The following is a 15691-nucleotide window of genomic DNA, read 5'->3' as shown; positions in this document are numbered from 1 at the left end:
AGATAGATAGATAGATAGATAGATAGATAGATAGATAGATAGATAGAAATTATAGATTATATACAATTACATGTTGTCTGCTGAGGGCAATTGTTTTTCTCCCAAAAGCCTGTATGACTAATAAACACCACCGCCTCATCTACACACATAAATACGCACGTACACACACACCACATTCAGTATTCTGTACCATACGACATGGAAGAAATGATTTTGGCATGGGAAATTTTAAGAGCAAGTGTTTTTTAATAGGCTATTTTAACTGTAAACACAAGATAATTATAGATAACTTGTCTTCAAATGGGGTTTAGATTTCCTCAGGAGTATTCCAGGGAGATAAGGAAAAGACTGGGTGGACAGGCCATGGCCTCTCCACCTGCTCTACCACAGTATATCAGCTCACATCTCTTTTGTACTGGGCTTCCGACTGAAAATAAAATAATCCCACTACTTTAAAAAAATGTTAAGTGTAACTGCTATAGAATGTCCAATTGTCATTGAACTGACATGGTTGAGACTGCCAAGAATTAACTATATTGAGCTGTCCCCAAGGAGCCAAATGTACTTAACCTGCAAGATGAAATTATTTATTATGTCCATTTGAACAAGGATAGATTGTCTGCTAAGAAAAATGTTAATGTTGGCATAAGAATGTTGAATTCTTCTTATTAACAAGCCAATACTTTTAGCAGCTTCTTAAGAATCATCTCTAGTTTATAATAGCAAAATCTGCCAAGAGCATAGGAAAGAATGCTTATCTTCTCATTTGCACTGGAATGTATGTACTTTCTAGTTGAGGATATCTGAAGAAAAATTTGGATATGAATGAGGATTAGCCTGAAGTTCCCAGAACCTAGAGAAGATGGTATGAAGGAAGTAGGGTGGTCTAGTTTGAGAATCCACAAGGCTGAAAAAAAACCTCCATTACTTGAAAATGAAAATAGATTGTGGAAGTATCTTCTTATGTTAAAGATAGATATTGTAACATAGAGATAAATAGTTGTTTTCAATGTGATCATAGTAATTTTCTTCATTTTTTAAATAGTTTCCAATGGGCCCCGGGTCAGATGGTCCCATGGGTGGATTAGGAGGAATGGAGTCACATCACATGAATGGCTCTTTAGGTAAGGATATTAAGTTTGATGTTTAGAAATCAAAACAAAACCTTAATTCTACATAGTGGATATTATAGTTTGCAGAGTGCTTTTCGTATACAAGAATTTATTTTAAAATGCTTCAACTTTCACCTCAGACTGATACTTGACAGTATATTGGTTATGATGACTGGAGATCATTTGAAAATCAAAAGTGTAGAATTGTTGTCACCTAGCTCTTATTCACAAGTGTTTACTTTAACCTATCAAAATCTGGGTGTTTTATGATAAAAGGAGATACTGCTGCTCTGGGCACACAATCGTGCATTCCTCACCTGGAGGACTACAGTATCTTCCCAACTGGTGTGTCTCTGAAGGTGTACAGACAGTCTCAGAGGAACTTATGTTCTCTGCAAGAATTTCTTAACTTTGTTTTTGTATTTTAATATTTGTCTCTTTTAAAAATAAAATCAGTGGGGCGCCTGGGTGGCTCAGTTGTTAAGCGTCTGCCTTCGGCTCAGGTCATGATCCCAGGGTCCTGGGATCGAGCCCCACATCGGGCTCCCTGCTCAGCAGGAAGCCTGCTTCTCCCTCTCCCGCTCCCCCCGCTTGTGTTCCCTCTCTTCGCTGTGTCTCTCTCTGTCAAATAAATAAATAAAATCTTTAAAAAAAAAAAATAGTGAGAAATAGAGATGAGTGGCACACAACTGACTAGGTCACACAGTGTACGGGCAGGCCGAATGCAAAACCAAACCCAAACCAAAAAACAACCACACTTATTTTATGTTTACATATATTTAAGTAACATTATCATAAGCTAAAAATTGACAATGGGGATAGAGGCTTATGATAATTTTTTTCTTTCGGAAAAGGACCACCTTTTACTTAGGTTGGAGTAACTATGCCTGCGAGTAACTTAGGTTATACACAGATTTCACGACTCCACCCAGATGCCCTCCTCTGATACTTTGAAAAGCTATGTAACTTCAATAATCGAGAAATTATTTGCAACACATTGATAGACTTTTGAGCTTTTAAGGTCCACATTTATTTTACATACATATATATTTTGCCTAGATTTCAAAGTCTTAATTTACACTCTCCAGTTATGGTAGCCACATGGCATGTGTGACTAATTTTAAGTTAAAATTAAATAAAATGTAAAGTTTACTTTCTCAGTTGCGCTGCCACATATCAAACATAAATAGCCACACGTAGCGACTGGCTACCCTAATGGACAGCACAGAGAAACATCAGCATCACACAAAGCTCTGCTGGGCAGCACTATTCTAGAACTTTATTTTTTCATTTATTGCAATATAACTCACTTTCCAATCTTTCAGTTTGTAAAATTTTCAAAAAAGATGACATTTGGTCATAGTTAGAAGATTTCCAGTTATATTATTCCCTAGAATAGAATTTATAGAAGAGTTTCACATAGGCTTGGCAGTGGCTTATTACTTTTATAATAAACATTATTGTACATATTTATATATATGTAATTACATATATACATTCAATATTTAATAATTATGTCTATTTGTAAGCACTAACTTTATTTGTGATTATAACTGAGTATTTTTCTATTAAAATAGTATATATTTATGCCAAGAAAATTGTTAAAATAGTTAAAAATAAAGCTAATATTGTGGCAAAGGTCTGATCATTGTTCCTTGTTATCTAATGTCTGATTCCATTTCTTAAGAAATCAGTATTGATTGTTCACTTCTCCCAAGAATCAACATAAAATTACAGTATTATTTTGAATAATTTTGAATAATACTGTAATTTATGAATCAACATAAAATTACAGTATGTTTTGAAGACTTTCTTACTTTTGATGGATTGCCATGAATCTTGATTGCTGTGAAATTTTTAATATTATTATAAATCCTTTGCTTTGGTATATTATAGTAAAAATACTTTAAGATATTGTTGCAGATGTCCATTTTATATTTTATCAGAGTTAGATGTATCATTTCAGAAAATATATTTCTCTCTCTTGCTCTCTATATACATACACATGTGGACATACATTTTAATAATTTGAATTGAATAGGATTTATAATATTTCATTTTCAGGAATTTAGGATAACAGTAGTTTTCTTCATTCTGCCATTACAAAAATAAACAAAAAATGATGATTGGGAGCTAGAGGTACAACTCATCCTTGCATTTGCCATCAGATGATACTTATTTACCATACAGTATAAGAGAAAAGGAATTTTTTAAGATTAAATTTTTTAAGATTAAAAAATTCAGGAGCTATATACTAGAAAATACAAACAGTGTACTGTATTTATATTAGAGGAATACTTCATTTATATATGAAATCATTTTCTAATAAAGATTTTCTTTTCATGTTTTGTTTCAGGCTCAGGAGATATGGACAGTATTTCCAAGGTGAGTATTATATATTCTCTGTGTTGTTTTTTATTTATATTTTATTCTACATGGGGCTCTTATTAAAATTATTAGAATAACCTTATGAATTTTGTTCTTGAACAAGCATTTGAAAGTAGAGGTCCAGACATAATTAAGTGGAAGTTAAAAATATCAATGCATATAATAGGAAAGGGTAAAATGAGTTTTTTAACATGGTAAGATTCATTTATAGGACATACTATATACATGATCAATTGATACCTACATAATAATTTAATTACCTTTATGATGTCACTTATTTATAAAGCAGATTGACATAGTGTAGATAATCTTTTGAAAATGTAAAGAAGTCTAGAGCAAAATGAGAAGAGGTAAATTTGAAAAAGTTGTTATATGTTATAAGGGCTTGCATTTATACATTTCATTTGTCTTTCAAACCTTTATTAGGAAATGCTGATGTCCTCAATCATTATTCTAGTTCCCCAAAATAGAAAAGGAAAGTAATTAGAAGAAAATTATATTAATACAAGTAGGAAAGAGAGCCTTCCAATAGCATGTGTCTGTGTTTTTCCTCCTTCAATAGTTTGAGTATTTTTAAAAATTAATACTTTGCTAAGATGCCTTATATTTTTTTCAGAATACCTAAATACTTTTTAGGTCATGATGAATTTAAAATAGTTCTCTGTGAGTCAAAACTATATTTAGAATGGCTGATAAGAACTAATTATTAACTACCATTAGAATGACTCTCTTAGAAGTCTGCTTTATATCAATAAATACTGAAATTCATTAAAGGGTAACTTCATTTTTAATCCTACTTCTAATTTATATTCATGTATAATAATGTAAAATTCCTGGTGCCAAGGAAAATATAGTAAGATTGATTGAGCTACAAAACCTTTTAAATTAAGACTTCAAGCTGAGAGAGAGGGAGTTGAACTGGCATTCTGACATTGTATCTACATTGCCTGGCAGCTTGGCCTCACATGTGCTATAGTGGACAAATCAGGAAGGTCTTTTTCTTTTCTTAAAATAGATAAATACTTATAATGAGCACTAGCTTACTTATTCTGTGAAAATAGGTAAAACCTGCAAAAGTCCTGTTTTCAGAAGAAGATTCATTGTATAATTCCATTAGAGCCCTCTCTCTGGGAAGCACCTTTACAAGTCAGACGACCATGATTTTATATGCTATCTTAGGTATCTAAGAATTGATATTAGCTGAATTGTGCTTTGTGGTCACCAATAAAATTTCTAATTTTGTATTTGAGGAGCATATTCTAGTATCTAAGGATGATTGTTGCATGAAGATGGGATCGTCCAGATTGCTTAACATCATCTTTCTAAAATTTCCACTAATGACCCATAACTTTGTACATCAGACAGATGTAAACAAAATTATATATGGGAAAATACTTTGGGGTTTTTTTTCAAGTTTTTATTTAAATTCCAGCTAGTTAACATATAGTGTAATATTAGTTTCAGGAATAGAATTTAGTGATTCATTACTTACATATAACACCCATGGCTCATCACAAGTGCCCTCCTTAATACCCATCACTCATTTAGCCCATCCCCTCCCACCTATGGGAAAGTTCTTTGTAATTTATTCATAAAGCACTTTAAAGATTTTAAATAGATTCATAATGACAAATTAAATACAATCTTCTTATCTATCCTCATATCAGATCTATTGCTATTCCTTCTGTGCTCATTTTCCCATTCCTATTTCCGGAGACAAGTTTTTCCATTACACTGTGCCCACTGCTGATAAGGTTCTCTTGCCTGGGGATGTATTGCTTATTCTTTTTTTTTGCTTTTTTTTTTTTTATTCTTATGTTAATCCCCATACATTACATCATTAGTTTTATTTTTTTTTATTTTTTATTTTTTAAAGATTTTATTTATTTATATGAGAGAGAGAATGAGATAGAGACCATGAGAGGGGGGAGGGTCAGAGAGAGAGGCAGACTCCCCGCTGAGCAGGCAGCCCGATGCGGGACTCGATCCCGGGACTCCAGGACCATGACCTGAGCCGAAGGCAGTCGCCCAACCAACTGAGCCACCCAGGCGCCCCACATCATTAGTTTTAGATGAAGTGTTCCATGATTCATTGTTTGTGCACAACACCCAGTGCTCCATGCAGAATGTGCCCTCCTCAATACCCACCACCAGGCTAACCCATCCTCCCACCCCCCTCCCCTCTAGAACCCTCAGTTTGTTTTTCAGAGTCTATCGTCTCTCATGGTTCATCTACCCCTCCGATTTCCCCCGCTTCATTCTTCCCCTCCCGCTACCTTCTTCTTCTTCTTCTTTTTTTTTTTTCTTAACATATATTGCATTATTTGTTTCAGAGGTACAGATCTGAGATTCAACAGTCTTGCACAATTCACAGCGCTTACCAGAGCACATACCCTCCCCAGTGTCTATCACCCAGTCACCCCATCCCTCCCACCCCACCCCCCACTCCAACAACACTCAGTTTGTTTCCTGCGATTAAGAATTCCTCATATCAGTGAGATCATATGATACCTGTCTTTCTCTGTTTGACTTATTTCACTCAACATAATCCCCTCCAGTTCCATCCACGTCGTTGCAAATGGCAAGATCTCATTCCTTTTGATGGCTTGTATTGTTTATTCTTTAAGCATTAATTGACTACCCAATGTGTACTTTTGTGTCCTGGGTGTTAACTTGTGCATGATGGGGAGATATAAAAGACTTCTCTAAATACAAACATAATTTCTGTCCTGAGTGGTTAGGCAGGAGTTCCTTCACTCAGTAAACATTAATGTGCCAAGGCATTATGCCAGGCTCTGAAAAGCCAAGGATAAACATGGTATGATCTCTGCCCTCAAGAAGCTCAGTATAACTGAGGAGACCAAAGACAAGAAGGAAATCTTTTACAAAGCCAAGTCCAACTATGTTTCAATTAACATGAGAATTTTCCCCTGAAACATGTCATTTAACGACGTACTAGAAATGACTAGTTGTATCTGCCTTCAGATGAGGTCCTTCACAGCTCATTTCTGCACTGCCCCCTCTCCAGGTTCCTTGGTCCTGGGCTCCAACCAGGCTGCCTGGCTGAGGGTACCACTGGTGTGTCTTGCTTCTCCACTACACTGTGGTCATTTTGTCTCCAGTCAGCAGCATCATGTATACCCCCTCCCCACCCGCAGTTACTTCTCTCCCTCCCTCATTCCACTCACAGCCTAATTATTTCAGATTTTTACTCCATACTGTCCACATTATCACTAACTCCATTTTCCCCACCTTCTTCCTTTTCCAGCACAAGACCAGCTATCCTAAGAAACTCTCCTCCCTTTTCTCTTGCTTCCTGGCTTCATTCCTTTTCATCCTGTCCTTTTTCTAGTCATTCTTATTTGTGAATCATAAGATAGTTGTGGCCATTTACTGCTTAACGGTTTTGTTCAAAATCCCTCTTAGGTCTCCAGCTAGTTCTCCAATTAAACCTGTATTTTATTAAGTGCCAGTATTACATATTTTTTTAAAATGTCTTACTCCATTTATTTAAATTTTTAAATTTTTTTCCTTTTTTCTTACTCCATTTTTAATGTTGTTTACTAGTACTACTTCTATTCTTTTTCTACTTTTTTAATTGTAAATATACCCTATTTTATTCTTTTTATATGTAAGGTAATGAAGAGTACTGAATTGAGAATCAGAAAGCCTGGTTCTACTACCTACAAATTGGAGCAACAGGTTACTTAATTTCTCTTAGGCTTAGTTTCCTTAGCTGTAAAAGAGAGCTTGTAGTTCATTCCCTGCCTTCTTCACAAAACTTTTGAGAATAAAGCATGAACATATGCTAGGAGCTCAGAAACACTATATAGATGCTAAATATCTTCCTCCTCATTAGTTAGACTGTCTTTTGTGGGCAAGGCTAGGAACTCACACTGCCACCTGCATTTTGATAGAACTTGTTTCAGTAGCAAAATGAGCTTGAAACTCCAAATGAAGAGTTTTAAAGTTATTTAAAGATAGATAATGCTCAGCTGAGGATTATCTAGTAAAACTCGTATGTATCTTTCTCAAAGTGCAGAATTCATCTGTAATTTAGAAGCCCAAATGTGAAATTCTTTTCCTTCCTTTTGCAACTGAGAAGCCACCCATTTAATCAATGGAACAAAAATATTTTCCCTTGGAGTTGTTTTAGGAGTTGGGGGTGGAGAAGAGCATATGGTTTATTTTCTTAAAGGAAATCATCTAAATAAATTCTGCAGTTCACATTAACATACTTAACATTTATATTTTTGAGTTTGAAAAAAAACCGTATCAAAGAAGGCCAGATCTGATCATTCATGCTTAATAAATTATCAAAGTCTCTTCAACCTGAAGCTTTCTGACTCAAGTACCTTAGTTCCAATTAAAGATCCCACACCCATCACAGTGCAGCTAATCAACAGTTCTCAGTGTGGCCTGGGTTCTAGCTTACTCGTATCCTCTGGGAGAAACATGACTGGCATTTTGTTCTTTTGGGCGCTGGCAAAGTCAAAATAACACTCTGTAAAACTTGTTATTGGCAGCCTCTGAGAAATCAACTCAAAATCCACCTCAAAAGGGCTTCAAATAATGTCAATATTATTTTATTCCAATTATGGGCAGAGTAAAAATTTCTGCATATGTGTACTTTTTAAATAGCAGTTTGAAAAAGTTTGGAATAATTTCTGAGGGTGGGTGGAAGAAGGAACAATAATTTAACTAATTAAAAGGTGATATGGAAAAATACTTGCAAGATAAAATCAGAGAACAGAGGGTCTAAGAGAATTAAATGTGTTAGCCAGAGGAAACTGTGTGTGTGTGTGAGTGTGTGTGCGTGTGAGTGTGTGTGCACGCACATGCGCACGCACATGCGTATGCACACATGGATATGCTTATGTGTAACATTCATGTATGTGGTCATAGTTTAAGGGAAAAACATTCCAGTTTGAAGAAAGGGTAAATAAGAACATAATAAAATCCCTTGAAGATGGGACTGGTATAATACTAACTATACTTTAATAAGCTAAATTCTTAGGAGTATAAGTAGGAAATACAGTACACATTAACTGAAGTAAGAAATGTAACCAAAATGCCTAATGTAGCTAAAAGTGATCTTTACTTGGATTCTTTTGTACTCCCTACTCCTTAATTATGTGCTCAAGCTATTGGAGCACTTTTTGACTGATCTAAGCCCTTTTTGTGTAGCCTTGATCTAAGCCCTTTATTCTTGCCTTGATGATGAAATCTACTAGAAACTCTGCACACAAACATAGCTACAGCTAAATGTAACATATACACTGGGGCGCCTGGGTGGCTCAGTCGGTTGAGCGACTGCCTTCGGCTCAGGTCATGATCCTGGAGTCCCTGGATCGAGTCCCGCATCGGGCTCCCTGCTCGGCGAGGAGCCTGCTTCTCCCTCTAACCCTCCCCCCTCTCATGTACTCTCTCTCATTCTCTCTCTCAAATAAATAAATAAAATCTTTAAAAAAAAAAAAGTAAAATGTACACAGTTCATTGCCACCCACGCTCATAACCTGTTCTGGGCTGGTGTTTGGAACCACTGTCTTAGCTGTTCCTTAGACACCAGTACTAAGTATGTCTTTAGCCTGTGTCTTTATCAGGTCATTCATTGATCATGGACAGCACAATTTCCAAAAGACTCCCCATTGAGAAACTTCTGCTTTCACATTTTGCAGAGATTACTTCAGGTTAAAAAAAAAAAAAAAACAAGTTTGTTCTACCATTTGAAGATTTTGAAATATGCTCACTTAGCTGAATAAGAATGAGATTCAGAGACTTGATACTAGCTGTTTTATATGTTGAATGTGTCCTTTTATCTTCCTCTCCATGTTCTTATATATCTTCCTCTCACCCCCAAAGAAGTCTACACTGCTGAGCCACCATGCCGTGAACAGATTGCATGGAAAACAGAAATAATAAAAGAGCTGTTTTAGAAGTATTTAAATAATAATGCAGTGTTACTTTCAAATTTTGAGTATTTTGAAATCCACATTTTGAGTCAGAAATTAGATTTGAAGTTAGCTGCACTTTCAAAATTGTAAATTAAGAAATGATTCATGGGACAGTGCAAGCAGAGACTGCGAGCACCCCAAATCCATCAGAGATGTGCTGCCCATCTCAGGGCACGTTTGTTATACAGAAACCAGGAAGCTTCTAAGTGTATCCTTAAATACCCTCATATATATGTTAGTATAGATAATAATATGTTAGATTATTCCAGTTTCTTCATTATGTGTAAAATGACAAACACTTCACCAAAAAGATTTTGGCTAAATATTACCACATTTTTATGAATTTAGTTTTCTTTTTGAACTAAATCAGCATTAGCATTCCTATTTCCAAAGCACAGTTGATTATTTAATTAATGACTTTAATAATTAAGGAGCTATAAAATAATATACTTAGTTAAATTTTACTTAAATTTTTTTTTTAAGGAAATGAAGTTATCCATGTTCATTTGAAAGTATAGTTCGTTTTCTGTATACTTGGGAAACTAACATTTTCAGAGAAAAACTTATCCAAAAAAAGAATCCTCTTTATGCTATTAACTGTGATTCTCCAACCCAAGTGGTTCATTGGCAAATCGAGCTCCTATGGACTTCAGAGGATCCTTGTTCTCAGATCTTCCCTATGGGGTGCACAGCAGGACAAGATATAAGCTGTATTTCCACCTGTCTCTGCTTTACAGTTTCACCATATTCTAAAACAGCACATATTCTTCTGGGAATAAGTCATTCATGAAACTTTAATTTTTATGACATAACTTTGTTTTAGTTAAGTCAAAATCTTCAGAGCAGTTTTCTTTTAAAAAGCTAGAACTTATTCAAAAAGAGAATATAAAATAGAAATGGCTCAGAAGAAAACCTAAAATCTTTCTTCCACTTGAAATAACAAATAAAAATTTTTAACCTTGAGGTTTATTTTTACAAGTCAGTAAATTAGACCTGGAAAGAGTCCCTCAGTCACAATATTGTGTGAACATGCTTTGTATGGGAATGCCATTCTGTATTTCCTGTTGATGGGGAGTAACAGATGACCTCCCACAGCTAAAATTATACCGTAATAGCAAGACTAGCAAATTTAAGTAGAATATGAAGCCCAATATGCAGCTAACTTAGTGTTTGATTAGGTTGCTAATATCAGCCATTTTACCTTAAAGTTTCCAAGTAAATCAACCCTTAAACTAATGATAGGAGAAGATTCTAAAGCAATTTGCTTTGAGCCTTCTCTTCCTCTACAAGTGCATATTGAATTCTCAAGTCCGAAGGTAGTTCTCCTGTTCTTAACTATAGTTGTTAACCATCTTCCTTTTTTCCTATGGTTCATATTTTAAAAATAGTTGAAATAGTGTTACTATGTAAACGACATGTTGTATTAAGGGGAAATGTTTTGAAACAGTGACCTTTTGAAGTTTGATTAGTAAAACTACCAAGGCAGGTCATTGTCTCATCATGCCTGATCAGTGGGTAGGCTCTCTTCATCGTGCCCCTGCTGGGAATGTTTTTTAAACTCTGTGCAGTTCTAGGAACTCTGTAAGCTGAGGGTGGGAAATTGAATAAATATTGATTCTGAGACTAAGAAAACAGTTGTGCTTGGTTATTTTGGGTTTTTTGTTTGTTTTTTAATTTCCATTTGGGAAAGCATTAGTACTTGTCAAGGTGTAAAGAATGAACTAGAATACACAGTAGAAGTCTAAGATTAGAATTATAAGTCTGCTTTGTCCTTAGAGATGCTGCTATAGATTCCATTTTTGAAACAGTACAATGCAAGAGGGAAATTAAAATCTTCAACAATGCCTTGTTTTCTAAATCTTGTTTACAGAATTCTCCCAATAATATGAGCCTGAGTAATCAACCGGGCACTCCAAGGGATGATGGCGAAATGGGGGGAAATTTCTTAAATCCTTTTCAGAGTGAGAGTGTAAGTATTCCCTTGCCTACATTGTTATATCCAAAATTTATTTCTGAAGCTTTTCTATTAGAATATATTCATAAAGCAGTTATTACAACTGTTGATCTAGAGCTCAATACGTTGATCTTCTAAAAGTTAGAAAATTAAGTGGAATTTCTTTGGAAATTTTTTTAAAAATTAACTTTTTCTTTTTTGCTCCTATTCTATGTACATAGTTACAAAAACAGAAATTGTAATACTAATTTTCTCATAGAGAAGATCCACTATAAAGGAACATACTGGAAACAGGTTGCATATTTGATAGTTTTTACAAGTTTTCACATTACTAAAATGTCTTGACTCATGGTAAAACCAGGTCTGTTCTCAGTACTATCCTTAAGACTCTGAATCTTCTCTATAAGATGTCTGTACTTCATGCACTAGACCTCACTGGACTGAAGGCTGGTCTATTACCTGTTACTTACTTTTAACCTGGGCTGGATACCAGAGTCATTTTTTGAGTATGATTATGGTGTTAAGCAAAGGCATTATCATTCCATATTTCCACAGAAGTAGACAGAAGCAAAAAGAGAAGCAATAAAAGTCATTCGCTTATTTAACAATTACTGAGCACTTAACCACAGGCCAAAGCAATAGGCGACGCACTGGAGAGACCAAAAAGACAATATGGTGTCTCTTCTCAAGGGGTTATTACATAATACAGTGATTTTTTTTAACCTAATATTTTACATTAGAAACACCTATGGAATTTTTTTAAATACAATTGCCCAGAACTCTCCCTAGACCTAATGAATCAGAATTTCTAGCAGTGGGACTGATCATACCTGAAAATGAAAAAGCTTTGTTAGTGATGTTCATGCACATGCTCTGCTAAGAACTACTGAATTCGAATATAACATAAAGGATTTCAAAATCCAAACTAATTTCATCTTCACTGGACCAGTGCCCCCACATACGGATTGCTATCATTAAAATCAGAGGAGGGGGCGCCTGAGTGGCTCAGTCTTTAAGTGTCTGCCTTCGGCTCAGGTCATGATCCCAGGGTCCTGGGATCGAGCCCCGCATCGGGCTCCCTGCGTCGGGCTCGCTGCTCAGTGGGAAGCCTGCTTCTTCCTCTCCCACTTTCCCTGCTTGTGTTCCCTCTCTCACTGTATCTCTCTCTGTCAAATAAATAAATAAAATCTTAAAAAAATAAAATAAAATAAAATCAGAGGAGAAAACTTCCCTCATTTTGCCCAACTCAACCTCTACCAGAGATGATACCATAAGAATCTGAAGCATGGCTAGTAACATACCTACTTTTGCATGGAATGGCTGCTTTGAACCTAAGATTGAGTGTTCTGTGGATTCTTTCACTTCTAACATGCATTAGCCTAACGCCTCTGCATGGGATAAGACTTCCCCTGTTTTTAGACATTACCTCTATTAAAACTAGAAATAAAGTTATACTGATCTTTGTTTTATTTGTAGTATATATATGATTAGTGAGGAAAAAGAAGGTATACATAAAAATTCATATGAAAAAAATCAAGAGATTAGCCCATCAGTCACGATGAAATAGGAAAAACATGAGAAACCACGTAGTTTGTCATAATGCTTAGGATTATAGGAATTCTTTTTTAGATAATTTAGTTTGCTTCAAGACTATGGACAAATTAGTTCATTTTAATTAGTTAATGTTCACTCTATCTAATTAGAAACATTTATTTCCTTTTCTGCTAATTCTTTCAGCAATAAAATGGTATCATTTAGTGTGGTGTATAATAATTCAGTTCAATTCAACATTTCTTGAGCTTCTTATATGCAACGTGCTTGGTTAAGGGCAAAGTATTCTGAGATAAATATAACACATCCCTGACCTCAACAAATGCAATCTGATGGGAAGAATGTGGTTACAAAACCAATTAAACCATATGTCAGATTAGTAGGTGCTATAATAGATATAAACTGGGCTTTTTAAAAAGTATAGAGGAAATTATTAATCTAGGATTGGAGAAGAAAACTTTTTTAAAAAGGTCCCACGTGACTTTAGTTTTAGGGACAGGGACAAGAGGACCTCTCCCCTCTCCTTTCCCAGATTTGTCACTGGGGACTGCTGCCTTGTTTATCCATCAGTGGAGGGCTGCGTCTTTCATATCGGCATCAGAAAGCTTTTTTGTGGGGGATTAAAGAATCAGATACAACAGGACCTGAAACACTCCTTTGCCCAGGAGAAACACAAGCCTCACCCTTTAAGCCTAACTGGACTGTGCACATGCAGAACTGCGGATCCTTTTGTGAACACCCGAGGAGCTGGAGCAGGGCTCCTCCTATCCCTGACTCCTGGCCCAGCCGCGCTCTCCCGGAAGCCAGGAAGAAGGTAAAGGGCCAGACTCCTGCACAGAGTTAGCGGAAAACAAAAGCTCCCTCCCTATCTCTTACTCCCTCTGTCCTGTCCCCACCCGAAAAGTCCCCAAAGGAAAAATAACTGGATGGTGATTGAGGAACTCTACCACCACCTAGAGACGGTGCAGCCCTGGAAGCGGGTCCACACTGCCTGCTTCACTCTTTTGTCTGCCCGGTGAGGGCTCTGCTCGGCTATGAATGATGTAATTGTTATCCATGGCTTCCTGCATCACATCACCACGCATTGTTGAGACCTTTTTAAAAGATGGAGAAATGAAGAACAGAGAGAAAGGAAGACTAAAGACATTCCCTGCTGACGAATGTAAGGCTTTAAAGAAGTAAATAAGCTAGGTATCCATAAGTGGGCTTTCCTATAATCAAGGAAAAATAGAACTATTTAACGAATTTAAAAAGAAAACATTTTTGAATGAATGAACATGTACATTCTAGTGGTTTTTTCTAAATGTATGTAACTCTGAAAAGCACATACTTTTGAGTAGTCTGCCCTTTGAGGGTTTGTTGGTCATATCTTGAACTTTAACCACAGAAGGAGGCTTGAGGAGGGAGTGAACAACTCCTGAGTGCTTTTTATGTGCCGGCCACTATCCTAGTCCCTTCACACATGCTACCTCATTTAACTAATATTTATAGAAACAAAATATCCAACTCAAAGTCAGAAACCTTGCAGCGCCAACATGCAGCACACAGAAAAATGTGAATCAGATGTTTCACTATTCAGCCTTCTTGGGGGAATCATAAACAAGACCTTTATTTCAAGAAACAAACATGCCCCCTAGTGTTCGAACTCAGTAAAATGTTTGTTTTTGAAAATCAAGAATACAAAAAGGCTTCTTTCAGGAAGTAGTTTTTCGTGTTTCTGCAGTAAAGAAAGCAGTTAGTCCTGTTTCTGGAATTAATCTAACAGAATATTTTCTCCATGGCATTGAACTATAATCAACTGAGTAAAAGTGGTATTAAAAATCATGCTATCTAATAGGAATTCTAAACAAGGTGATAGGTTATCTCCTATTACCCTCACTCCCTTTTGTCATTTTCTATTATAAAGAAATAGATACCCAAATTTTCTTTTACACAGTCACATAAACACTAAATTTATTTGGCTTTACTTTAGTTCAGAGTAGCTGCACTATTCTTTATTTATCTCTCATTAAGAAAAAATAGAGAGAGATGCTTAGCAATAGAAATGCAGTGAGATCTGAAGTGTTCTTGAAGTGTAGAAACAAGAGCTTATGCACATTGTGCAAAGGCTTAATGGATCTCTGCAGTGGGTTCCATGGTACGTGAACTGTGTACAATAAGGGAAAAATCACAAATTCTCTAGTTTGCACCATTTCACAATATATTTTACATAAAAAGGCAAAATAAGTTAGTACATGTTTGAACTTATACCTTTAGGGTTTTTGTTTGTTTTTGCTAAACCAAACAGTTAATGACGTCATAAGAGCTGTTACATCATCTGATTAAGGAGAACCAGACTCACAGAAGAGTTGGGAAACAGGGCAGCCTGGTATCGCAGCATTGGGCACAAACATTACAATACGTCATCCCGTCTGGATGCAGCAGTACAATGGCAACACTGCCGTGTGGTCTCGGGCCACTGCCCCGGAAATAGTTTATGTCTCTGAACAGGAGATGCCGTCTAACACCTACTCCACTTCTCATATATGTTGAAGAACAGTAATCAGTAATGGAATTCCTTTTTGCTTGTACATTCTGTGAGTTTTCCTAGAAATTTTGTGATTTTCCCCTTATTTTACGTAGATGAAGCCATTTCAGTAAAGGGAGCAGCCCCTGAGGAGTTTACAATCTCAGCGGGGCAAGTAGCACATTGCCCATATAGATGCTCACACATCACACACACACATTACACA

The 15691-nt window shown here is 36.0% G+C and overlaps 1 protein-coding gene across 4 annotated transcripts in view; it reads left to right on the top strand.

Annotated features, from left to right (window-relative positions):
• SSBP2 (single stranded DNA binding protein 2) overlaps positions 1–15691 on the top strand; it is a 288641-nt gene that overhangs the window by 267920 nt on the left and 5030 nt on the right. For 2 of the 4 annotated variants that reach the window (XM_035014766.1, XM_035014765.1), the window contains 4 exons: positions 1046–1124; positions 3469–3497; positions 11325–11423; positions 13492–14197. In XM_035014766.1, coding sequence (XP_034870657.1) covers positions 1046–1124; positions 3469–3497; positions 11325–11423; positions 13492–13803 — 519 coding nt within the window. In that variant the 3' untranslated portion in view covers positions 13804–14197. Of the gene's footprint in view, positions 1–1045; positions 1125–3468; positions 3498–11324; positions 11424–13491; positions 14198–15691 lie in introns of those variants that run through there. The other 2 variants (XM_035014767.1, XM_035014768.1) reach the window with 1 other exon arrangement.

This window comes from Mirounga leonina, unplaced genomic scaffold (assembly GCF_011800145.1).
Source record: "Mirounga leonina isolate KUSES-001 unplaced genomic scaffold, KU_Mleo_1.0 Mir_168, whole genome shotgun sequence".
Lineage (NCBI taxonomy): Eukaryota > Metazoa > Chordata > Mammalia > Carnivora > Phocidae > Mirounga > Mirounga leonina.
The sequence above is the reverse complement of the archived record's forward strand: the minus strand, read 5'-3'. Positions and strand labels throughout refer to the sequence as shown.